Here is a 25,336-nt window from a genome sequence, read left to right on the forward strand (position 1 = left end):
AACAATCGCGAGATCCCTCCCCCAGCCCCCCCTCTCTGCTCACCAAAGCCAACGGCACAACATACAAGAGCCAGACTGGGAGGAAAGGCAGGCGGAGAAAGAGGGGGAGGTGTGACGGGGCAAAGGGGTGAGAAAGAGGGGGAGGGAGCGGCGACGGGCAGAGGGCAGACGCCAAAACAGCAGGCGTGGGAAAGTTGCAAAGTCGCGCGAGAACGGGAAAACTCTCACAATCGACATGAATGAAGACGGGCCGATTATATCGCGAGATGAGGAGCGAAACCTCACAACCTCCTTTTTTTTTTCTCACAAGGCGCCCTCACTGTAACTCGATTCCCACGCCTTATTGAGCAATAAAGCAAACTACACCTCTCTGTGTTGAAGAGCTGTTAACACAGCCTGAAGATTAAAAAGCCTTTGAAATATATATTCTCATATAAAAGTCTTCATATGGCCTTTAGAAGAGGAAACATCAGTGTGCTCTGAAGGTCTTTAGACTGATGAGAAAGAGATTATAACAACAACTTTACAACCCAGCATCAGACTCAAACAACAGAAATAGTATTTTGGAATAAGTTTTATTGCATTAACTTACTTTCAAATGGTTAATATAAAAAAATAAATGTATAAAAGTTGGACTGAAAGTGAATTTCATCAATTTAGACAGTACTAGATGAAGAATAATACCAAAATCTCTCACAGCATTTGGATATTCTAGAAATTGAACATATGATTTTGTAAAATGTATTAGAAAAACAAACATAATATTTATATTAACTGCCAATCACAGAAGGGGCAGATTTATTTTGTGGCAGCAATGGTAACAGAAAAACAAGAGTCTCACAATGAAACTACTGTATAACATACAGTGGGGTAACTTTCTATAAATTCATGACACATTTGACAAAATGTGAAAAATGGCGACTTAAAAATAGCAAAACCCTGGCATATGAAAGGGGAAGGGAATGACAGACAATGCCAACATAGAACGGGGCATGATGATGACACACAAAAAAGCAGTTTTATGACTTATGGCTTTTGAAAACCTAACCAAAAAGATCACATGCGTGTTTCTGAGGCAACCAAAATGCAAAACAAGCAAATTCCTGTGGGTTTCCAATAGTCTTCTAACATGCCCTCCTTCACTCCCCCCTCAACACATGGTAACTAACAGCATCATATGTCCCACCACTGGACACTTGCTGCGCGAGGGAACAGTGTCGGAGGGGGAGCGGAGGATTGCAAAGGGAAAACACTTGAGCAAGCTGACAATAACAAATGAAGTACAAGAAAGGAACAATATGTCTCAGAGGTTTAACTTTCATTTTTAAAACCTCTATTTCCCCTTGTTGAAATATCACTTCCATCTTCCACTGTGCAGTGGAAATAACCGAATAAACCCAATACATTCTTGGTAGCCTATTCTCTTGAATATACATTATTTACTGTCTCTTTCTGCTCTTTGTGAGTCAGTCGCACAAAAAACCCACTTCTGTTTTCATAGTAATGTAACAGTGCTTAAGATGGCTGCAGTGATCCCCAAGGGGAAGTCAACAAAGGCTTGTTAAGCCACTACTACAACACCCTGCTACTATAGTCAGTACGAGATGAGGAATGAAAACCAGCGTCTATTAAAATATAGCCAAACAGCAGATTAACAATGTCAGTCTTTATAGTTTTAAACTCTCAAACTATTCTTGGCCATGTTCTTCCTGAGTCAGTTGAGATATTTGGCAGGGGTCAGTTGCTTCATATCTGAAGATCTTTGGATAAAGTCTTTAAACATTTATGGTCTTGTAAAGTAGTGAGTAAAAATTGAAAATATGAGAGAACAAAACAAGAGGCGCTGTTTGAAAGAAGAAACCCATCGAAGTTCAGAGACAGAGAACCGTCATAGTTTGAACAAATAAAATCAGTCTCCTGTTTCCCGCTTTCCAAATGTTTTCCGGTTCTAACTCCAGCAGTAGTGATGTAAACAGTGTCCTCTGGTATTGTTGTCTGGCCCCATTTTAAATTTTCCAGAAAATCTTCTTTCTGTAGAGCACGTAGGAGATTAACACCCAACAGGAAGTAGCCACGAGGTTCTGGGTGAGGTGCTCAGCGTGGGATTGGCTGTTGGCCATTCGCCAACGGAAGGGGAAGTAGTCCTCCAACACTTCATGGCCCACGTACACAAGGATGGAGTTCATACCTGGAATCACATACATAGTTAGGGGGAAAGCGAATGTAACGCAGCAATAGTCCAACTAGTAGATTTCATTTCTCTGTACTCAAACGGCCCATGTCAGAAGTTAAGACAGTTACGCAATTGTGCAGACTTAATGTGAACTACTTCCCCACACATACCTGGCCTCTATATTCATATCAAACTCATTTAAAATACTATTTTGAGAAACGGAAGGTTGAATTGGTACATTTGTGATGTCATCAAGCTAGTGTAAAACATGCTTTATGTATAAATAGTCATTGCATCTGACAATACGATGCAATGCTCACCAGGGTAGTAGAAAGGTGCTCCAGACCACCACTTTTTCACATCCACTGTGTAGTAGACCACCACTAGCAGCACATATGCAAAACAGGCCAGTGTTGTCACGTAGGACAGAGACCTAGAAGTGAAATGAACACACAAATGCAGCATTGTTAAAGACTTTTTACTACAAATATTTATCATTTAATTAAAGCTTTAATTCATGTAGATATTTTCTATTTCTTTTTAGACTATCTTCACAAAGTTACTTTGGTACAAATCACAACAATTTTAATTTAAACCCCATTTTTCAACAAATTCTGACCCCATGCACCAACATCAATGGGTGACTAGCTTGGCCATAAGCTCAAAATTTGAGGTAGCTGCACTCTTTGACTGCGTTTTCTGATTAAATATTTATGTGTTCAATATTTAGTACAAAGGATGTATGTGTAAAACCTAAACATGATTAGAATTGTTTGACTTATACATCAGTGTGTGTGAAGTTGGGTAGGGGGAAAGCTGGTAAATTGTCACTTCCCCACCAAAAGATAAAATATAGAAGGCAGAGAAAATACTAGAATCAGAGCCACATTAAGTACTGCAGCACTTAAGTAGTGAAAAACAAAACCTAAAACAAAAGAACCAAGAGCAGAAAGATATTAAACAGGGTGGTGCACAACCATAAAAAAGATAGGAATGTCACTTATTTTTTTTAAGTTGCCTGGCAGCAACTTCCTCAAACATTCAGTCATCAGATACCAAAAAGCCATTGCTAAGCAAACATTGTTCCATCTGAAAGTGCTTAGAAGGAAAGTTTACCACAGGTTCTTGTTGACAGGAATGAAGCCCTCGTCTGTGGAGCACTTGGTCAAAACCGCTGATATGACTCCCTGTGTGTGACAAGAGACTCTATTAATCAGCAAAAAGTGTTAATAAATCCTGTTGAGCCAAACTCTGACTCATACACATACTGCAGAAGCATAAGATGTAATATAACGTGTTAACGTGCTTACCAATGAGAGGCTCCATATTAGAAACCTTGAAATTATGCTTGTGTGGAGATCCCTGTAGTGTAAGATTATTTTCCCTGCCTGGGGACATTTAAAAAGACAATTATATCATTAAAATGTTCTTCTTTTTGGTTGTTCTAATGACATATATTATTATCAATTTTGACAGAAGAAATATAAATAAAAGCAAGACACAAAAAGGAAGAGAGAAGCTGACAAATACACATTACAAACCTGCAATCCAAGAAAAGCCATGAGGATAGAGTTGATGCTGCCCAGAACACCTTCTGGATCATACGGCATATGAGTTGCATAAATCACCTGAATTCAAGTAGAAACAGGAGTAGATATTTGTAAACATACTTCACCCTTGCATCACCTGAAATATTAGCATAGTCGGGGTTCAGAGGGAAACCTGAGATGGAAGCTCAAGCTTAACATCTGAAGTCATAGAAATACTAAATGTGACCACTGTTGTTATGCAAGTCACTAACCCGTGATGAGGGGGTCTGGTAGATGTGGTTTTCTCCAAACAGCAATCGGTCAAGGAAACCAGCCGCTCCACCGGTGCAGTTAGCATATAGGCCCATGTCCCCGATCCCACCTGGACCCAGATAGCCCCTGTTCAGAAGAGGGGAAACACGTGCAAGGTTAATGTTTAAAAAGTACAGAGTAACCCTGAATGGACAAACCAAACACTGGGTCAAGACACAGCCATTTGTGTTCTTAACTTTTTAGCGGCCACCGTAGGGAAGGGTGAAACAAGGGTGTTCAAGTGGTTGCAATCTTTTACCTCACTGCTAGATGCCACTAAATCCTACATACTGGACCTTTAAGGGAGTTTATCAATTTGGATTTAATTCTTTGTGCTTATTTTTTCAACCATTTTAAATCACTTCCTTTATGAAACATTGCAAGGAAACAATTGTATTGCAAAAAATACTACACTAGCCACAGGAAACAAAAATGTTCAACAGCAAAAGGTAAACATTTGTTCATGTTAAAAAACGGGTGGAGATGTGGAGCCACTAGCTGGCAATTAAGCAATTAAGGGTGCATTCCTCTGCCTCCAAATATATATTAATGACAGAAAATGTTTAGAGGTTTTAAACCTGCAAATGAACCTTGGTCTGAATCAATATGTAGTGATAGACATAAGTAAAGAAAGCACGACAATCACACTGAACTGTCATTGCCTTTCACACAAATGCATCCAAAAAGACCAAAGACATGAATACTTTTAAGAAGTGGACAAAACCTTGCTGCTGGCTGAGGATTTCCGTTATTACACTGATGCAAAAAGACATGCAGACATGCTCTGTTTGACTCACGTTGGGCAATCTGGTACAGGAAGGATGAAAGTGAGGCAGAGCCAGAGGATTTCTAAGAGAAGCACACACAGCCAGGCCGGCCAGTACAGCAAGATGTCAAGAGCAGGAGACCACCAAGCGTCCTGTAAAAAACACAGACACTCTTTAATCAAACACTTTTGTTCTCCTTCAAAACACATTTATCACAGAGAAGTAAACAAGAGAATACAGTCAGAACATCAGAATTTATTTATAATATCCACAGTAAATATGGCAAATTTATTTTAGTTGAACTTAAGTTAAACAATGAAGGGAAAATGGGGCTGTTGGCTGACCATTGGAAGAATGTCAAGATGACCTCTTGCCACCAACAGATCCAGGCAGGCTACAACTAGGTATGACCAGGCCAGGCGCTGCAGCACACCTGGTATCCGCAGGTTGTCCCAAGACACTGTCGAGTGGATGAAGTGGAGTGTGAGCACACATGCAGACAGACACAGTTTGGAAGAGAAATAACGAACGTGCTTTATTATTCATCTAAAATGGTCTGAGATATTATGGTCATCATCAAATAAGAAGTGTGTTCATTCTCACATGGTCCCTGGCAGTAGTTCGGGTTGATGATGAAGACACCAATGATGAAGAGCTGCATGCTTCTCCACACGACTTTCCCCAGCAGTGAGCAGCGGGTGGAGCCTGCACGGAGCACGGAGTTGATTGACAGGGCGATGGACGTCCCCATTATGAACACAAACCTGGTGGAGGAGAGAAACACAACACTGCCTTGAAGAAACCTTTATTGCCTTTTCGGAACATGTTTGTTTGCAGACAGAATTAGCTAACAATAAAAATATTTTTTTTTTAAATAGTGAAATATAGATAATACCAGCACAAAACACCCTTGGAGACCTATATTTAACATGCAAATTAGATTTCATGAGTTTGCAGCTCTGGTACTTTTTCACACATAACATATTGTGTTGCATATTGTATATTTGCTTTAATGTGTGAGTGGAAATAAAATGTGTTCATGCAACTGTCCAATTCAAGTGTGGTCTGCAGGACTAAGGTATGCAGGGAAGAAAATGTCAAATTAACCTACCATGGAAAGACTAGGTCTGCAATAGTGAGGCCTGTAAGGAGACAAATGGAAAACACAGGCTTCAGAGTCAACTTCAATACCAAGGCAGGCTACGAAGATCTGTAAATTGTAACTAATTTGCCACATAGTTATTGGTAAAAATTAAAAACAGAAGCATGTGAGGCTCACCATTCCAGCTTTCGTGTCTAAAGAACCAGTATCGCCCTCCTCCATAGTTCACAAACACCATGATGACTAAGGAGATACTGAAAGGAAAAAGAGGAAATGCATTAAAATCCCTTGAAAAGACATTCTACATCTAATAGTCACCAGATCTGTGCTAATATTATCAGTAAGGGTTCATTAACGAGAAGCAATTCTGGTGTCAGATGCGAAAATGTCACGCTACAGTGAGAATCACATGATATGGGTATGAAGTCAAATCAGACCAAGGGGTGATCGAGTTAATATTTCTCTTTGAGCACGTTGAGCTGCTGTGGTGAAGGGGAAGGGGAAGGGGGGGGTGTACCCTCTGAATGTGTCCAAAGATCGCAGCCTCTTGCTGGGGCTGGGCGGTGGAGGGAGGATGTTGTCCGTAACTGGTGCCACTGTCCTGCCGGGGGTGCCCAGTTCCTAAATGATGACAAAAGGTTGTAAAACTCTCCACATAAACCTTTAATTGTTTTTAGTCTTCAAATACAAATCCTAATAAACAGCAATATTTGGTTACTAATTTAACTACAGATCTAGTACAATCCTGGTTAAATAAAGTTGTGGCTGGCAAAATGCCCTCGACACAAACACTCACAGAGTTGATGAGCCTCTCCGTCTCCATGGAGCCGCCGATTCGGAAGAGGAAGGCCCTCACTACATCCAGCCTGGACAAGAAGCAATCCACCGGTTTACAATACACACAAGTCCACAGTTCACACTTGAAAAACAACAACACAGCAGCAGCAGCTCTCTATGCTTGGCAGTAATCTTTGCAACAGATGTTTGTGCCGCAGCACCATGACAAACGTCTCCACATAATTATTTAAAGACAATGAAATCAGGCTATCATCAATTTAATGTATCATATGTAGACTTGGTTTTGTTTGAATATGCACATGATCTGGTGTAGATAAGTATAAAACTCATCACAGGACGAGAACAAAACTATAAAATGATCTTACCCTAATATTATTTTTCCAATGGCAGACACCAGGGTCAGTCCGGCAAAGATAAGAAAAGCTACCAAGATCGCTGTGTGAGGAGACAGGGCGGGGCACATTGAAAAAGAGCATGTTGGAGATGACTATAGCAGCGAAACACTTCATGTACATGTCATTCAAACGTGTTAATACATTTATATGACTCACGTATGTAGCTGTTGACGGGGTCTACAACAGTCAGTACGGAGCAGTTTACCACTGAGGAGTCGTTCAGGTTTTTCACCCACAGAGAGTAGTTCCCGTGCTCCCCAAAGTGGAATGGAACGCTGGAAATTAAAAACCAGCCACTGTTTTATATATATGTTTTTTATATATGTATTTATGTGACAAACAACACTGAAGAAGAAAAGTCTGCTCTATGTCAAATATATTTAAATGATACCTACTAAAATGTTGAATATTATGGTCTGCTTTATGTGAAAAGCCTATATGCTGAATGGTTAGACCAAGAATATTCTTTTGTTTCAAGCGTCTCTACTGTGAAGTGGAACCGTGAAGGATCTGTGAAGATCCTTAAATGCTGTATTCATTCCTTCATTCATGATTAGCCCGGCTGTATTACTGTCAAATAGGGCGTACAGCCATGTACGACCATATCTCTAACAGACATTTTCAAGCCCATGAAAAAACTGCTTGGATAAAAATATAACATTGTTATTGTATAGTTTTATACATATACACAGTTCTGGTGTATGTGAAACATGTCCACAGTGGTCTTGTGAGGTTTATAAGCTACACTGATATGATCCATGTGGACATATAAAATAAACAGTCACTTTGAAGAAGACTAAACAACCAAGCCTGTATTGCCAAAGCATAAAATGTCCACGTCACAGAGTGTAAGAAGGTTTTGTTTTGAGTTGTTTAACTTACGTGCAGAGCTCCAGGTTGACAGGAGTGCTGTTGAGCTGTAGTGTAATTTCATGCTGTGTGCTCACAAAGAAGTCTACTGAACTGGGCTGGCCAGAACTGGGCCTTCCAGGTACCACCCCTAGCTGCTGGTACAAACACTGACACACAAGGGTCCAGATCAGAGCATCATCAACAAGACTTGCAGCAACAGAATCAACTGGAGGAGGATATCTGGTGTGTGTGTGTGTGTGTGTGTGTGTGTGTGTGAGCTTACCTGGTAGCAGCGCTCTGACATCCAGGACACCACCACCTCAGTGTCCAGCTCATTGATGACCGTCAGAGATGCCTCGTCCATCTTCAGGACTATGTGCTTCTTCTGGTGGTGATGAGGGAAGCCAGCTGGTTAAATAAACAGCAGAACACATCGTGCAGATCAGTCGAAACCAATTAGCAAATCCATTTGCTGAAAATATGCAGAAAAGATGATACAGCCCACAGCTCAGCTGGCCACACCCGACTGTGAAGTCACTGAAATCAAGTTATGAACGATATTAATTTGATCGGAAACACATGACACCATGTTTGCTACGACACTGACTAGAACCGATGGCATAAAACAATCCCAGCAACATGTTGACAACCCATTTGTGGGCTACAAGTCGGATGAATCACCGTTTGGGCTTCGCTTTCTGATGCATCTGTAAAGGCTGCAGCTGTGCAACTAGCTTCCTGTAACTCACCTCAAACCTGTGGTCCACTGCTGTCCTTAAGGGCGACAAACCATAACAGCGTGTGTGGTAGATAGATGGATTGTAAGACACAAAAAAGAGACCTGTCTAAGCTAACTACAAGCTACAGCCAGTGAGCTAACGGTGCTGCCTGGTAGAGGAAAGCATGTGAGGGAGCTGAAATTATGGCTGCTGAGCCCTGGTCACATGCTGAATTAATCCGTAAACTACCCCCAGGAGGGAAGTTCAAACGAGGAGTTTATTCTTGGACTGTCCAGTGTTTCCCTGAGTCAGTGCTGTTTTGTGTTTACCTATGGCTAGCCCCGTGCTAACAGATTTTATAACTTAAAGCTAATGTGTAACTTATCTTTATATGTCGTGACGAATCCTGAAGTGGTTTGTGAAATATATAAACAGTGCTGCAAGGCGATTTAAAGGAGTGAAAGCGGTGTAAAAATAATGCTGGGCATTAGTTAGCAAAACAGCTAAAACAAGCTAGCTGTGAGGCACTGGCATTATCTCTCACTTGGTCAACAGTGTAGTGTACTTACAGGTAAAGTTAGACATTTCAGCTGTCAGTGGTGCCACGCACACGGCCACAAGCAAAGCAATGGCAGCAAGGGAGAACATGTAGTATTTCTCTGGTAGTGTCATTTCTTCCTGCCTCGCCTTCCCCCCTGCGACTGAAGAGGTGCCTTTTGAGGTCTTTTTTAATTTCCTTTTTGCCATTGCAATGCTTCCGACCCTTCCTTGTTTTGACTTTGTAGGGGGAGCCATGAGGGACAAAGTTCATTATTAACGCCACCGGTTTGATGACCTCAACGGGCACAACCAATGCGTCAATCCTGTTATGTGGAATAGATAATGAATATTTATCGTTCAAGACAGACAACAGACATCCGTAGACACACACTACTGACTGAATCACTAATGTATGAAGTACATGGATGAGGTCATAAATGGGGCTGCAAGGTCTGTTGTTATGGTAACGCATACATTAACTGATTCACATCTGTGTTTAAAAGCGTCACTTCCTGATTATTTCCCGTTCACTGGAAATGATTTAATAAGAGCATAACTGATCCCAACTCCCTTCTTTATGCGGACGATCATTATGCCGGAGTCGTCAGGGCCATGCATCTGTATTCAGTCGACTGGCGCATGCGCATACGATGTGATGGCAGGGACTCTAAATCGATAATCGAGTGAATCAACGGCGCCTCCCTCCGGACTTCATCTATCACAATGGCAGATAAACCAAACGCTCAGAAAAGGTAATATCGGTGTTAGCCCGTTCATGACGTGTAACTCTCGGCGCTACAAGTCAATACAAAAACAAAATGATGACTTAAAAGCCACAATGAAGTTATCATGTAGCTAGTTTTGAAGGCTATGCCGAATAGGCTAGCTAGCATCGTTAGCTAACATTTTCTCCCTATTTACTCTCATGTCCTCGGTGTCTGTTTTACTTTTTGCAGTGTCAAAATAGCCGCTGGAGCCGTAGTTTGTGTTGAGAGTGAAATCAGAGGAGATGTCACCATCGGTAAGAAGTTTGGCATTGGTTCACTTCCATATAGTAATTGCTGACTTGACAAAACTTGCTTTTCTTTCCCTTAAGTCGGATCAGACAATTAACTCCTTTCAGGTTAGGTTACCTATTAAAGTCTTTGTTTCCTCAGGCCCCAGGACAGTCGTCCATCCAAAGGCTCGTATCATTGCAGAGGCAGGACCCATCGTGATTGGAGAAGGCAATTTGATCGAGGAGCAAGCTCTGATCATTAATGGGTAATTCAAGATTCTTGTTCCTCAGTGTGTAACCTGTGCATCACTGTTACACATCAGAGATGGGGGATCTGTGCATAAAGTGATCCCTCTCTGTTTTAAAATAATCCTTACCTGCTACATAATAACACTTTGCGTGTTCTTCCCTACAGTTACCCAGAAAACATCACACCAGAATCAGAGGTGGAGCCAAAGACGATGACCATTGGCATGAACAATGTATTTGAAGTTGGCTGTGGTATCCTTTTGACTTGCCAGACCAGTATAATCCTATAAGTCAAATGATTTCATATTGTTGTAACAGTTCAATAAATCTTAACTATCAACTAACAGTATCACAAGCCCTGAAAATTGGGGACAACAACGTCATTGAATCTAAAGGTGGGATGTCTGCATCTTTATTTGGCTCTGATTGTGTGTTTATATGTGAGCGATGGAGCGTTCAGATGAACAAAGTCCCTCAACAAATATCCTCTATTTTGTTGTCTAGCTGATGTTGGAAGGAACGTGATCCTCACCAGTGGCTGTATTATTGGAGCCTTCTGTCAGGTGAACACCTGTGAAGTCATACCTGAGAACACGGTCATCTACGGCTCTGGATGTATGAGGCGGGTTCAGACAGAGAGACCACAGGTATGAATACACACGTCTGGGTTGTAAACTGGCTTGTGATGAACAAAACTATATGTGAACATGTACCTTATGTTGGCTGATTTGAACAGTAGACCTCTCCTACTAGGTTAAAAAAAATCATGATCATGTTTTAGTGGATTTACATTTAGCTTTTTTCAGACTTAGAATTATTATTTAAAGACATAACAGCAGATTGTGTCAATATGACTACTATAAACATGATCATTAGGAGGTACACGCTGTCTTTGAAGCATTTCTATCAACTCATCAGTGGCATTTTTCATATAAATATTAAAAGTAATGTTTTTTTCAACTATGGAGGTGTGCAAAAGCACATGTAATGAAATAATACATATAAGTTGAGGCTTGAGAAGGTCAAGACCTTCGCTAACTTTAAAATTGGATGCACTAACTTATTAACACTACAGGTACCTCTATGTGATCCTATGAGAGTTTACACATTACGGCCAACATCTGCATGCAAGCAAAAACGGTGGGGCTCTGGGCACCCCAAATTAACAACTGTACTATAATTTATGGTAGAGCATTGCAGTTTTTAATTTCCTTTGGGTATTTTTTTCCCCAGTATATTCACCCTTACCAGGAAAACGCTATAAATCTTAAGGTCTACTGTGGTTTTTAGCAGAAGTTGCAAGATTTTCAAAAAATGGCCAATGTCTGAGTATGAAAGCTTTGTGACGACTCTCTTTGGCATATCAACAATCTGTTTTGTTGTCTTTACAGCCCCAGACTCTACAGCTCGACTTCCTGATGAAGATTTTGCCAAACTACCACCATTTGAAGAAAACTGTTAAAGCCGGCCACAGTGCTAGCTAGAATGTAACTTTATACTTTTTAAGATGAATTGTAAATGGCTAGCGAACCCTAATTTAAATAAGTCTTGCTGGAAGGAAGCATGAATGTATATAATTACATAGTATTAACTTTGCTTCAGCAGTACTTTTTCTCACTTGCTGATAACTATTATTTTCTATTCTAACCGCAAGCATTTCATCTTTCTCTTGCTGTGCTGGTGCTTTTCTATGATTAATAAAAATAATTTCAGAAATGCTGTTGGTTTGCACCATGTGCTAATTTATGATCACAGTAGTCATTAGTCATTTCCTCACAAGGTTATAAATAGTGCAGTGAGAATATTAGGAATTGGTAGAATATTTTCAGGCTATATCCCATAACAACAGTAAATAAAACTTTTAAATTTCATTTAATCTCAATTTGAATTTTTTAGTTTAACAAAGACCTTAATGTTGCATTTTATGCAGCTAACAAACTCATTTTAAAATGGCATCTAACTGATCTAATAGAATTGTTGGCACTGCGGTGCATGTAAATCAGGCGACGAGGCAGTATCCTGTAACAGTGTCATTTATTAAAATAAGTTCAAAAAGTTTTCGTATTTTAAACCACTATGCGATGGTACTGCAAAGTGAAAGAATTTAAATATTCCACGAGAAGTTATGTCCAAGATGTTTCATGCTGGCTGAGAGACCTCAGTGTGATGCACTGCACAACACAAGCCTGTCGTATGCAACCGCTAGTGAAAGAATGGAAGGGTACCCTTTCAAATAAAACCTTCCACACACGCACACACACACCCCTTCACAATATAGTAAATAAAATGAAGAAAAACAAATTTACACAATTTGACAGTAAGGTTGTAGCTCCGTTTGGTGTCCTTAATGGTCTCTGCTCTTTTCCTCCATGTCCTTCAGTTATCACTGATCAATAAACAAACTAAAAGGATTCCACAACACAGTTGCTATTTACTCCATATAATACAGGACCACTGATCACTGAGAGGAGTGCAAAGAAAGGAAAAGAAGCTAATTTGTTTGCCATGAAAAAGTCTTTGTGTTGTAGTGTGGCCAGGGTCTCCATGTCCTGCCATCTCTGATTTACAGATTCTACAGCGCTCCTCCGAGGGCCTGAAGCACTGAGGGGAAGGATTTCACTTCTTTACAGGAACACCTTCTGAATAGTCCTCCAGGACACCTGCCAAATGGTTGTTGTGGGTCTTGAAGTGTCTCTTCCTCTGCCCACCTTGCTTCTTCCTCTTTTGCACTGGTAACTGTAGGGAGCCCAGAAACACAGTGGACACTGGTTAAGATGCTTGATCAGTAAAAATGTCAAAATTCAGTGTTAAAATTTTAAAGCCTTTATTTCTAGTGAAATAAATCAGGGCATGTATATTTAAAATTGGGCAGCGAGAAAGAAAATCAAGCAGATGGGACACCAGCAGACACTGACCACTTTCTTTGGTCCTGTTTCTTGCATGGAGGAAATTCCTTGTTTCTTCAGGTACTCTTCAATCTTCTCTTCATCCATGGAATCAACTGGAACGCTCCTCCACAGTTTCTGGAATTCTACATTTGAAAGACAAGTTTGGATCCGGGCACATGATCGAACAGCTGGACACAATTATGTCAAGATTCTGACCCAATATATGAAATAAAGTAAACCAAACTAAGTGAAGGCCAAAATTAATATTGAAGTGCGCTTTGAAAATGGTTCTGATATAGATCTATAATTACTTCTACCGAGAAAGAAACAAGTACACAACATTCATTTTAAAGTAAGTATCATTATGTGTTTGTTTTTTCCCCCAGAACTTCATCATGACATCACTGACAGTGAGGACACAGGAGACACATGCAGACAGCAGATTGTCACCTGTTTACTTGCATAAAAACTTCAGTCTCTATTCTTGCACCAAATACATAAATTCAAGTACTTTCAAGGCCTTGTTTTTTCCCCTTCAAATTCACAAACTTTTGAGAATAAGTGAAAAGTGACAAGGACCCACGGGAACCTTGTCACTTATTTTGCCTGATTAGACTGTGATGGCACATTGGAGATACGAGCCAATGACAGAGATGGGAAATGTTTTTTGCAAGCATTCATTCACATACAACTCAAGACAGCTTTATGATTGATTGAGTAAGGGTTGAAAATATAATATTGTGCATTGACAATATAACACTCTCGATTAATTACAGGTTTAACCAACCTGAATGACCAACGTTGGCTGGTTGTTTCCCAATCACAATTACAACTTGGATGTTAACATCAACAATATTATGATATATATTACGTTTGTATGACATGAGCGGAGCACGAGGGCTGAGCAGATTGTGACTCGATTGTGACTTGAAGTCTCAACTCTAAACTTCACTGCTATCAGCTAAAGAGCCAAGGTGTGCGGTTTTGTACTTTTATATGATGATTTAAACGATTCATTGTCTAAACCTACACCAACCTAATCTTTGAAATGCAGACAGTGAAAGACAGGCTAGATACAAATAAAAGACGGAGAGAAAAAAGAATAACCCAAATCACAGTTGACTTCTGCTCACCTTCATCCACAGTAAACTGGCAGTGTTTGTCATTGTAGAACAGGATCTTCTTCTTGTCTGGTTTGGTCACGAAGATGATCTGATCCCCCAAAGCCTGTGAACACATGGGAGCTCATGTCTCTGCTAATATCGTGTCCACTCACCATACAAAGATGAGAGACAAAAGTGGATCTCTCTTTCATTAATTAGCACATTGTGTAGTGTATACATGTGGCTTTTTTGTACGTAAATAATATTTATTGTGTTACCTTGATGGCCTTGGCTGAGTTGGGCAGCCCCTCCTCTACATCGTCCAGCAGCACTCCTCCCAGGCCCAGCTGGTCATGTTTGTCCAGCAGCCTCAGTAAAGCTTTCTTGTCTTTAAGGTTATATTTGGGCTTGAAGCCATACGTCCCATCCCTGACGTCAATTTTTGGGTTGTTGACCAAGGCCTGAGATTGGCAGGGAGCGAAGGAGTAGATGTCAGGTTTTAAGCCTCTAGTTAAGTAGTTGACTACTGTACCTCCATTGTTTTCTTCAGTGTTCTACTATTAACAAGAGTATCTTCAACAAGGTATTGAATCATCATCATCATCACCATCACTTAGCTTCTACTCATTGGTTTCCTTCTTTTGCATCATACAGGATATTGTGGTCATGGCTCACATCAGTCTACAGATGACTTTGAGGCAAAATAAGTGTTAATAGGTCATTCAGTACTTTAGAAACACAAACGCACCTCAGTCATGAGCCACTGTTTCTGTTTCATGCTGATATCAAGAAGTTTGGTCTCATCCAGAATCTCTTCAAGAGTCAAGAAGTGCGTATCACCATTCTGATGCCTTGTCTGAGAGTTAGGGACAGAAAAGCACATGTATTTACGTGAGGAAAACATACATACAGTCCACAAATGATAATAAATTATAATAAAAACTCCTTAGCATTTATTTTTAATAATGCGATTCTTAGCCTTGCACCTCTGACAGTAATTTTGTGCCTTACATCCAACTGTCAGGGTAGTTTACACGGTTTAAAGCTCTGTGTATTCAACAGATGGCACGAAAAATGCACACATTAAAAGAAAATCTGTCAACTTGAGTGCGAGTTCTGCAGTGAGCGATGAGTCAGACAGCTAGTGTGATAGGGCCTGGCTGCCTCTCTGCAGAGCCACAGCATGACAAACAAGCTGTTAACATACCAAAAGAAAGACTGGGCACCAAATGTTACACAGTGGACACGACTGACTCACTGGGCTCACACAACAGGCAACAAGTCAAGCTTTTAAAGAGCTTTGATGGAGATGACGACAGGCTCAAAATCTGGCAATTAAGTGGATGCTGTTGTGACAGCTGATGTCATCTTGGAGAGGAACAATATCTCTGAGACTGAAACACGTCTTTGTCTAAAATAACACTCATTTGCAGAGAGAAAAAAAACATGAGCGAAGAAAACAATCTCCACTTAATTGCTGGAGAACGTTCCTTTTATAAAATACTAAATGTCCCCAGAGGCTTACCTTCATATAATTGACTATCTTGGCCAGGCAGCCAAACTTGTACCCAGAGCTCGTTTTGATGTTAAAGCTGCCATTACTAGACTCTGTGGAGAAAAGGAAAAGGAGCAGTTTAGGCAACATGGTAAAATGTCACATTATTTTTTGTAAAGGCTGACGTCAGTGAACTTTCTGGACAGACAGATGCCACGGCATTCTGTTGATTGAACGGTTTAATAGACATGACTGAGTAAAACCATCATAAGACAAAAACTAAACTGAACTGTAAACCTTAATAAACCGTCTACTCCCATTTGTCTTCTGAATGGACAGACTGTTAAACCACACTTGATTCTAAAAGCAGGTGTTGCATTATTTTCTCTGAGGCTATTAATCTTTATTTAATCAGTCTTAAATTGGTACTTTCACAAAGTACTACCACAATCAGAGTTTTGATAAATGTTCAGCAGAAATGTGGATATAATGAGGATGTGGGTAGAGGCAAGTATTAGAAAAAGTAAAACAATCATATTACTGTCACGCAGCCTTTAAAACCAGGACAACACTTATTCCGTATCATGATATAACAATTAGGGGTCGACCGATATGGCTTTCTCAGGGCCGATACAAATACAGATTATTAGAAAATCAAGGAAAGCGATGACTGATAATTGAAATCGATATTCGTTTGCAGTAAAAATGAAAATCTTACTGTCAAAATTTAGAAAAACCAGTGCTGGACTGAACCTAAGTACAATTTAATCAAGTACTTTTCCTAAGTACAGTTTGAGGTACTTTCCTTGAGTATTTTCTTTTTCTGCTACTATATTTGATATGTTGGTTTCTAGTTACTTTGCAGATTCATATTATTGCATCGTTTATAATTATTGTGATTTGTTACCAATCAGACAGTGTTGCGGATGGTACACTGTGTGAGTGGATGATGCTGCATCAGAGTCAAAGCAGCACATTTTTAAATTTGTTTATTTTGTCGGCAATCTGACAGAAAAATCACTGATAATCAGAAAAAATGTTTACTATCTGCCAGACCGATGATCGATATCCAAGATCTAAGACGATGCATAGTCTCATATCACAATAATGATACAATATCATACTGCAGAGCATTAAACTGATGTCATTTTGGACAGTCAAGTTTTTTCTACCTTATTATTGTACTATAAATAGGCTGCAACCATTACATATCTTTGTCACGAATGTTTGTTAACCACAGTTGAGAGATCATTTTAAAAAAAAAAAAAAAAAAAAAAAAAGATTGTTATGGGCCCCAATAGGCTCTTATTTGGCTCTTATTTTGAGATGAAAATGGAGCTCGAAACTTGTTTGTTGAATGGATTAATTCTTAGTTTTGGTCTTTTCATGTAATTTGTTGATAATAAGAATCTAGAATACTACCAGCCTTCTCCTTTAATGTAACAAACACATCCTTAAAATACTGCAGGAGATACTATGAGAGTAATCTGATAAGAATGACTTGAAGTCTGGCCAGCTGGTCCTATTCTCTGTTGGAGTCCAATAATGCTGCTTCCCCCCTGCAGACTGTCTGAGGCCTGGACTCGGCACTGCCAATCAAAACTGAAAACAGACACTGATCCATGAATGATTCATGGTGTGGGCAGGCGCTTCTGTTGCTGTGAGCTGTGCTGTGGGCAGGACACTGGAAGTGTGGCAGGCTGCTCAGCGAATGGTGCAGAGGCAGGGCTAAGAGAAAAGAGCCAATGATGGAGAGGAGCCTGCGCCTGTTCAGCCGGGACATGGAGAGCTGCAAGGAGTGGCGGAGGGAGTGAGCGAGTGCACGAGTGACGGGCGAGAGTGCATGAGAGCGGAGCGGAGGAAAACAGGTCGAGGGAGAGAACGCGGAGGAGGGAGAGAGTGGAAGACGGAGCGATAGGTGGAGCACCGAGAAGAGGAGAGTGCATCTGTTGACTCGCATCTTCTAAAGACTGAGCCAGACGCACAGGTGAGTCTGCAGATTTTTCTGAATAGCATCATCAGAGGAATGTGTGTGCTTTTGGCATCAGCAGATCATAACAACCCACAGTATTAATCTAAGCTACAGGCTGTAGGCTGCTCTTGGTCTGACTGTGTAGCTATGACTAATATGGGTTCTTTTAATGGGTAATCCAGCGACTGCAGGAAAAATCACATTTTTAAATGCAGCAGATTCTATTTTAGAAGCTAATCCCTTCGGCATGAGAGAAACCTAAAAGTGCACATCACCATATCTAGCTATGTATCCAAACATTTTATTATGCTTTAACAAGAACTAAGTGAAGATCTTAATGAGGCCGCTATATTATTTAGGCCAAGACTGAGCGAGCATGCAATGGATTAAATAAACATGGATGTGTCTGTCTGCACTCTTCCAGCTTGAATACCAAGCATCAGAAACTGTGTGTTTGTTTCTATGTCTGTAATAGTACTCATGTGCATTTAGTCTGCGTTTGTGTACGACCCGGAGCAAACTGCAGCTCTTGAGACAAATCAATGAGGGACTGACAGCTGTGAGGAGCCAGCTCGGGGCATTAGGGAGTATATAAGTGCGTTTGGGGTGTGTGTGTGTGTGTGTTTGATGAGAGGCAGCCGCCGTGTAGCCGCCAGAGAGCAATCTCTGGTGCTACAACACCTTCAAGAGCCTGGCTGGGGTGGGGCTCATTTGGGGTGAAATAACAGATGCTGTGGGGAGCCAATCTGTTCTTATGTGTTTGACTGCTCCGACACAAGAAAGGACAGTTACGGTCACGTTACAGTTTCAGGTGACAGAGAAAACAAAGTTACAAACACGCAAACAGTATTCACTTGTTTCTGCAAGTGAGTCTCAGGACCGGCAGTATTCCCTGTCACAGTTAAAATGATCTTAGAAGAAAATACACTCGTTAAAAAATGTAACCTCACAGGCTTAGTCTAGTGCAAAGAGAAGCTCTTATGCCCCTCTTTCTGGGGCTCACTCAAGTAATCTGGGTCAGCCTCCTCGGTCTCAGTGTGTAAAAATGTCTGCGATTGTGTGTGCGTGCATGCATGTGCATATGTGTGCTTAGAGCATGTATGTGCACACATGCAAATGTGTGAGTGTGGGCAGAGATACTGGCACACTGTTCACTGAGCATTTTGGCTGAAAAAGTAAAAGGACAGCTGAAGAGAGACAAATGGTTTGACAATGTGCATGTGTGCAGAACATGTTTAACTTCATTAAAGTAGACTGAAATTCCTTAACTACAGCATTATTGTGAGGCGATGGTCGAGCTGAAAACCAAGCGAAGGTGCCACATTTCACTGTGCAGTGATGTTTTTCTACCAGCCTATTTTTTTTTGTGAGCAGATGGTCTCAGTAGGGTTTATGCTCTTTTGCAATATAACCTTTCGCTCTAATAACACATTGTCCTCGCATTCAACTAAAAATACCTTCTCGAGCTAGGGTTTACTTATGTGTACAAACTGATATTGCAGTTTCTCATTTCATAACATGATACCCCATGTGACTGACTGATAACGATGTTGTGTCATAATCTCATTACGGCAAATTACCTGAGAGAAGTCCAGATGGTTTAAGGAGGAAATGGCTTTCCCACTCTGTGGTCTCAAGTGAGATTATATCTTTGTCAAACAATACATTAGCTGCGCAAAAGTGAAAGTATGAATGTCATGATCTGTAGAGCTAATAGGGGAGGGTGATCTGGCCCAAAAAAATCATCACGATCCATTTAATTGCAATCACGATACATCATCTAAACTGCAATCTTTCTTCTGAATTTTGAAATGCCCTGTAGACCACAGCCTGGTTTGAAATAGCCTGGGAATTTCTCTGTTTGCATCATTAAATCATAATATTGAATCAAAGAAACTTCTTTTTTGGTGCAAGCTGCTTGCCCGCCATACCACCAGCTATAACCCTTGCATTATTTACAAAACGTTAACCAAGGAAGAGCCAGGTGAAGTAATTTGTCATGATCATACTGTTGGTTTGTTCACGTAGCATGGATCTGATAGTATGGAGACATTAAATACTGTATATTCTCTACAATTCATCTAAAACCACCCCTAAGAGATGATATTCATTATTTTAAAATTCTTGCACTACAAAGCCCAGTTCATCAATTCAAAAAATGTTATTACACTCAAAGAATCCTACATTTATGCCCTAGAGAGCCATTCTTCTATTGCTTTCATTTTTTAAATCATTTTCTCACCATGGAAACAAGTTTTCTTCAACCATCCTTGTCTAATTTGGTGTCTCACATGCTGTCACCACCTCGCAGTGAAACCAAGTACCAAACGCCATCACAGGCATTAACAATCTGTTCTTCTCTTTGTCTTTTGTTGCTTCAAACCAGAAACCATGGCCAATATCACTGCCACTATACACCCAAGTAATCTGCCATGGCACCCAGAGGCGGCCCCTCTCTCCCACGTCTCCTTGCAGGTCCAGGAGGTCTACCCTTTCCATGATGGCTGGAATGTTGCCTGCTTCATCATTCTCCTGCTCTTCATTCTCACCGTCCTGTCCCTGGCTGCCTTGGCCGTGCTCTATGAGCTGCTGGACTGTGGGTGTTGTGCCAAAGGGAAGACACATCAGCAGCTACAGGAGGAGGGGCCCGGAGGCTGCGGCAAGCTCATGACCAGCATTTGCAAGGAGCCGGAATCCCACACTGAGGTGGTATAGGGGCGGCGGGGATGAAGATGAGGCAGAGTGGGAATTCAGGTTTCATTGCTGAAATGGGCAATACCACAGCGTTGACCCTGATGTCCCCCAAAAAAAGAACTTCTAAAGCTGCTCGATAGTGGTTCAATTGCTCACAGTTAAGAGGAGGCGGAGGAAGGACACAGGATAAAGTTTAAAAAAAACAAGGAAGGGGGGCAGTTTGTCAATGGTTTGGAGTGAGTCTAATTAGCTTTTCATTTCACATCTACATTCACTAACACTTAACACACAGGGCAGTGAAAGCCCTGTTTTACACCAAAAATACTACTAGAAGAAGCACACAGCACTCAGGTAGAGTAGTAATACAAGTACCAGAAATAATACTAATAGTGTGGCTGGAAAATCATGTTAACACAGAAAAACAATTATCAGACCCAATATCAACTAGGTGAAAAAGAAAAAAGGTTTCTTGTTCGACGACACCTGCCCTGTTAGTACTGCACGTATTTGTGACCTGCTGGACGCAAATGAGCTTCTATGGAGACGTATTGTATACAGACAGAAAATGCTGTCCAAACCTAAGGACTTGAATATCCTCGTTTCCCAACAGGACATGAAAAAACAAAACAAATGAATGATCAAGCTTAGTTGGACAGCATCGTTGCTTTGGATAAAGCCTGTGCTTCTCTATACTTTATTAACTTGTATGCCAGTGTTGTCAACATGTTTAGCATTGCAACGTTATTTCATGACAAGTGACACTTGACTGCTGCACATGTGACGTACTGTATTTGATCATGTCATGTTGAGCACAATGTATGATTTCATATGCCTTACCACAAAATGCCTAATAAAGTGTCACTAAATTATGTACCAGATTTTTTTCTGCTAAAAGAACAGACGAATAAATGTTAGGTGGTGAAAAAAAACATGCGTTTTATTATTTTATTGTCGCTAATATTTTGCAGACTTTCATTTTAAATTCTGCAACTATTTATTCATAATGATAGTCGGACGTCAAAGTGTCAAAAATGATTCAAAAACCCATTTTACATAGGTTACAGGGTCACCAGAGACCCAAGGTTTGTAAGAATGTGACATCATGTGCTCGATGCAAGTCATGGCAGGTAATGTTGTGTTTCTGTTTAGCCTCATGAGGGTTGTTGTCTCACTGTTACTATGACTAAATACAAACACAATTAATGATAAAGTTTGTTTGTATTAGCGTACTGTCACACTAACATGATGGTGCGCCACATGGATGTCAGGTTTAGTACAGAGGAGCATTTTCTTTGACATTGGAAGGTTTTCATGACAGTAGATCAGGACATGAAGGTGTACCTGTGACTACTGATGAGGAGGAGTTTGTTTTTGTGCCATTTATAAATCAAATGATTTAAAAGCAGAACTGGAGCATAAGAATGACAAAGCTAGCTCAGTCGACATGAGCTCTGAATGGGACGGTGGTCAAGTTACAGTCCATGTACTGGTCCCAAGAGAAGTTAGGACTGATGAGAGAATCCCATATAGTTGCATCACATGCCTTGACCTTACTGCTACAACTAGCAAGTAGGTTTCCTGGCCAAATTGCCAACTTGGGAAGCCTGAAGATCTTACAAGCGTTGCACTTTCAGCTTGGTCAGCCCACCCACTATTGTGGCCATGGTTTGTGTAAAGATAAGTGGTGCCACCACTTCCAGAAGTTAAAAGGTTGCTGATGGAGTCTTCAGTTTATCCAGAAACAGAAACTGAGGAACTCCCACAGAAACGTTGGTGATGATACCATGTTGCAATGACCACAAGCAAATGATTACTGTGCTGACTGATTTGGGCTTTGTAGGGATCAATCTATGAGAAGTTATGGTAGCTTATATGTACGATAGTACAGTATAAACGTGAAATATAGCAAACTATGCTAAAATAAATATGAAAAGCACATTGTCCTGAGACTATAAATGATTGCAAAGTTTCATTAAAGGATAACTACCGTTTTTTACAACCTGGACCTTATTTCTGGCAAAATATATGGTCATTTACTCACCCAGATAACTTTGGTGTCATTCGGCGTCGTTCGGACGAAATTAGATCCAGTGTAGCGGCGATATATCCATATAATGGGAGAGACGGGGCAGCGACACACAGCCTCTATATAACGCATTATCTGCCACGAAACTAGTTCATTTCATCAATATTTTGTTATGAAATGCTAGCGCTATTAGCCTCTGAGTCCGGGCTCGTCTATTGTCAACATCCAGGGTCTGTAGGCTGATCTACTACCTCTGACCTGGAAGATGTCGTCTCTGAGCTGCGCGCGCACCCGCGACAGCGCGGCTTGTTTACCTGTAGCTGCTACTGCTAGTTTGACCCCGGATGTTGATAACGGACGGGCCCGGACTCAGAGGGGAATAGCGCTAGCATTTCATAACAAAATATTGATGAAATTAACTAGTTTCGTGGCAGATAATGCGTTACATAGAGGCTGTGTGTCGCTGCCCCGTCTCTCCCATTATATGGATATATCGCCGCTACACTGGATCTAATTTCGTCCGAACGACGCCGAATGACACCAAAGTTATCTGGGTGAGTAAATGATCATATATTTTGCCAGAAATAAGGTCCAGGTTGTAAAAAACGGTAGTTATCCTTTAATGGCAAAAATCATTTTTTTTGTGTTTTTGTTATTGTTAATGTGTTCTGAAATGTTCAAAAATAATGTTATATTAATATCGGCATCATAAAAGTGCCGGGTCATTACAGACAAGAGGTAAGTAAGAATATCTGAAAAAATAATTTATTTAAGGAATAAAATAATGATAATCAACTACACATCAAAATATGCTGGTAAATTAATGGCAAATAATACAATTTATGGCAGTGCCTTTAGTGCCTGTATAAAAAAATCAGTACTAAGAATATAATTTAAATTGATTAAAATCCACATGGTCTCTTTGTTTTAAAACTGTGATACATACACCCACAGAGTGGTTATTTTGAAATACATAATCTAATTTTTCAAGCTGTTCTCTGATCATGAAAATGTTGATCAGCGCATTCTTACTGGTACTTACAAGTACAGGGGGATTAGTGCCAGAGTCAGGTGTTACAACGACACCGTTACCAGGGCTTCCATCCATACAGAACCCACTTACAACACAACAAGGAAGCCATTCACTTTAACAGTCGGTCATTTGAAAAAAAAATAAAAATGTAATCTTCGTCACTCACCAGCACCGTGTTTGGACCCTGAGGAGCTCTCCTTGTCACCTTTGGGCTTCTTCTTCTTGTGTGATCCTGAGTCGGAGGCAGCCTGTCTCTTCTCTACGGCTGGAGTGGACAGAGCTCTTTTCTTGAACAGCTCCCTCTCCCTCAGTAGAGCTGGATCCATCCTGGCTGACAGGACGCAACATATAACAAAAACAACAACAATAAGATTAAGATTAAGCAACAATTGAATGAGACAAAATAAAAGCTCCCTTTGGTCTGAGACCTTTTCAATAATCCATCAGAGATGGCGGTCTGGAGAGGGACAGTCAAGTTGTTCAGACAAACATTTCATATAAACCTGACACTTTTAATCAAGCAATGACGAGACTGAATCTGTTTTCATATCTGTGTGGACACAGATGACATACTGTAAACATAGCTGGATAAAGCTGTCCAGCTGCTGAGACTCTAATGATAACCTTTTCTCACCCTGTGCATTGTAAATGGTTTCTATTGCCAAGTTCTCATCAAGTCCAGTGCACAGATTACACATAAGAGCTTCTATATTTCTGAACAAAGTCAAAGACCTACTTTAGCAATATGATGGGAGACACATTTATTTAAGACTATGCACCATCTGAGCACAACACTCAAATAATAAACGTTTGTATTTTGACAGGGGGGTTTTCTACATGACAATCAATTAACCTAGGCCCCTAACTGACAAGACATGTAAACATAGCCATAACACGATTGATTGATAAAAACAAAATAGCGTCAGAGGGGAAAAAGTCCTCAAAATGTAACAGCTAAATTAGCATTATCACTAGCTAGTTCGTTTGGCAGCAGGGTCGCAAGTAACGTTGGCTAGCTATGGTTAACCATTGTTCTAAGTTAGCCTAACGTTGTTGTATTGTCATAATGTAAACCCAAAAAATAGCAATGGCTAACGTTATCTAGCTGCTTCAGCTAGCGTCTCTGTCTACTTTTAATAATGTATAGCAGACACGAGACAAACACAGGTAAGTTAAGGAAAGGCTTATTAGTTAGCATTAGCTTGCCGATTTGTTCAACGCGATCCTAGTGACCATTACCTGGTACTGTGTTCCCGTTTCTCAAAGAAAGTGACGGCTTAACCCAGGAGGGTTATCTAATTTCAGAGGATATCGAAGAGATATGTTCTCTTCAGCAAATAACGGCCTTCACTCGTCCCTTGAAAGATAATAAGTTAACGTTAGCTAACTAACTTCATCTCTCTTTTCTCTCATGCTCAACTTCCGTTGTTGTTCGATTTGTCGGAAATCGACTGCTAGTCCTTGGTCGACGTCATCACGTCATGATAATACACAACAGGAAAAGCAAAATAAATGTGTTAATGGGATTATATTTTACTAGTATTATGTATTTATTTATTTATTTATCATTATTAATAATAATAATATTATTATTATTAGCATACACTTTAGCCATTGAATGTAATGTAAATGGTAAGAACCACTGAAGAGACAAGGTGTTATAAATGAAGAGGCTCAGTAGCCTACAGTTTT

At 40.4% G+C, this 25,336-nt stretch overlaps 4 protein-coding genes across 6 annotated transcripts; 2 read left to right on the top strand and 2 right to left on the bottom strand.

Moving 5' to 3' along the window:
- Positions 1-556: 556 nt before the first annotated feature.
- On the bottom strand, positions 557-9,751 carry hgsnat (heparan-alpha-glucosaminide N-acetyltransferase). 2 transcript variants are annotated; one of them, XM_084369254.1, is made up of 19 exons: positions 9,662-9,751; positions 9,217-9,510; positions 8,212-8,336; positions 7,959-8,095; positions 7,233-7,351; positions 7,047-7,116; positions 6,680-6,749; positions 6,401-6,504; positions 6,061-6,137; positions 5,893-5,923; positions 5,385-5,545; positions 5,126-5,241; positions 4,812-4,933; positions 3,975-4,101; positions 3,715-3,801; positions 3,484-3,561; positions 3,290-3,360; positions 2,494-2,606; positions 557-2,188 (listed from the first exon to the last, which is right to left on the bottom strand). In XM_084369254.1, exons 2-19 carry the CDS (start codon positions 9,440-9,442, stop codon positions 2,007-2,009), a joined length of 2,016 nt encoding a protein of 671 aa, XP_084225380.1. In that variant the 5' UTR covers positions 9,443-9,510; positions 9,662-9,751; the 3' UTR covers positions 557-2,006. The 2 variants fall into 2 exon arrangements, with proteins under 2 accessions (XP_084225380.1, XP_084225381.1); XM_084369255.1 differs by lacking the exons at positions 9,217-9,510; positions 9,662-9,751 and adding an exon at positions 8,678-8,907.
- Positions 9,752-9,809: 58 nt separating this feature from the next.
- Positions 9,810-12,152, top strand: LOC311266763 (dynactin subunit 6-like). Its single transcript, XM_084369295.1, has 7 exons — positions 9,810-9,939; positions 10,144-10,208; positions 10,345-10,450; positions 10,600-10,685; positions 10,781-10,828; positions 10,938-11,080; positions 11,825-12,152. The coding sequence occupies exons 1-7, from the start codon at positions 9,911-9,913 to the stop codon at positions 11,915-11,917; spliced, it is 570 nt and encodes a 189-aa protein (XP_084225421.1). The 5' UTR covers positions 9,810-9,910; the 3' UTR covers positions 11,918-12,152.
- A 298-nt stretch (positions 12,153-12,450) lies between these two features.
- gtf2e2 (general transcription factor IIE, polypeptide 2, beta) lies at positions 12,451-25,085 on the bottom strand. Of its 2 annotated transcripts, none has more exons than XM_084369276.1 (8): positions 24,884-25,085; positions 23,811-23,971; positions 15,950-16,032; positions 15,173-15,280; positions 14,703-14,885; positions 14,455-14,548; positions 13,349-13,464; positions 12,451-13,169 (listed from the first exon to the last, which is right to left on the bottom strand). In XM_084369276.1, the coding sequence occupies exons 2-8, from the start codon at positions 23,968-23,970 to the stop codon at positions 13,050-13,052; spliced, it is 864 nt and encodes a 287-aa protein (XP_084225402.1). In that variant the 5' UTR covers position 23,971; positions 24,884-25,085; the 3' UTR covers positions 12,451-13,049. The 2 variants fall into 2 exon arrangements, with proteins under 2 accessions (XP_084225402.1, XP_084225401.1); XM_084369275.1 differs by having other exon boundaries at positions 23,811-23,975.
- smim18 (small integral membrane protein 18) lies at positions 17,692-21,456 on the top strand. Its single transcript, XM_084369307.1, has 2 exons — positions 17,692-17,906; positions 20,278-21,456. The coding sequence occupies exon 2, from the start codon at positions 20,283-20,285 to the stop codon at positions 20,604-20,606; it is 324 nt and encodes a 107-aa protein (XP_084225433.1). The 5' UTR covers positions 17,692-17,906; positions 20,278-20,282; the 3' UTR covers positions 20,607-21,456.
- Positions 25,086-25,336: the final 251 nt, after the last annotated feature.

The sequence above is a fragment of the Pagrus pagrus genome (genome assembly GCF_965226575.1).
Source record: "Pagrus pagrus genome assembly, chromosome: 2".
Lineage (NCBI taxonomy): Eukaryota > Metazoa > Chordata > Actinopteri > Spariformes > Sparidae > Pagrus > Pagrus pagrus.

What these genes read in the sequence shown, in the direction of transcription:
- smim18 (XM_084369307.1), top strand. Translation starts at nt 20,283, where the DNA reads ATGGCCAATATCACTGCCACTATACACCCAAGTAATCTGCCATGGCAC.
- LOC311266763 (XM_084369295.1), top strand. Translation starts at nt 9,911, where the DNA reads ATGGCAGATAAACCAAACGCTCAGAAAAG. An exon ending in CAAGCTCTGATCATTAATGG is followed by an intron (nt 10,451 to 10,599) that starts GTAATTCAAGAT and finishes TCTTCCCTACAG; the next exon opens with TTACCCAGAAAACATCACAC. An exon ending in TTCAGACAGAGAGACCACAG is followed by an intron (nt 11,081 to 11,824) that starts GTATGAATACAC and finishes TTGTCTTTACAG; the next exon opens with CCCCAGACTCTACAGCTCGA.
- hgsnat (XM_084369254.1), bottom strand. Translation starts at nt 9,442, where the DNA reads ATGGCTCCCCCTACAAAGTCAAAACAAGGAAGGGTCGGAAGCATTGCA. An exon ending in GTCAACCTGGAGCTCTGCAC is followed by an intron (nt 7,352 to 7,958) that starts GTAAGTTAAACA and finishes TTTAATTTCCAG; the next exon opens with CGTTCCATTCCACTTTGGGG. An exon ending in ATTGGAAAAATAATATTAGG is followed by an intron (nt 6,750 to 7,046) that starts GTAAGATCATTT and finishes CTTCTTGTCCAG; the next exon opens with GCTGGATGTAGTGAGGGCCT.
- gtf2e2 (XM_084369276.1), bottom strand. Translation starts at nt 23,970, where the DNA reads ATGGATCCAGCTCTACTGAGGGAGAGGGAGCTGTTCAAGAAAAGAGCT. An exon ending in AGATAGTCAATTATATGAAG is followed by an intron (nt 15,281 to 15,949) that starts GTAAGCCTCTGG and finishes CCTAACTCTCAG; the next exon opens with ACAAGGCATCAGAATGGTGA. An exon ending in CCAGTTTACTGTGGATGAAG is followed by an intron (nt 13,465 to 14,454) that starts GTGAGCAGAAGT and finishes TTTCAAATGTAG; the next exon opens with AATTCCAGAAACTGTGGAGG.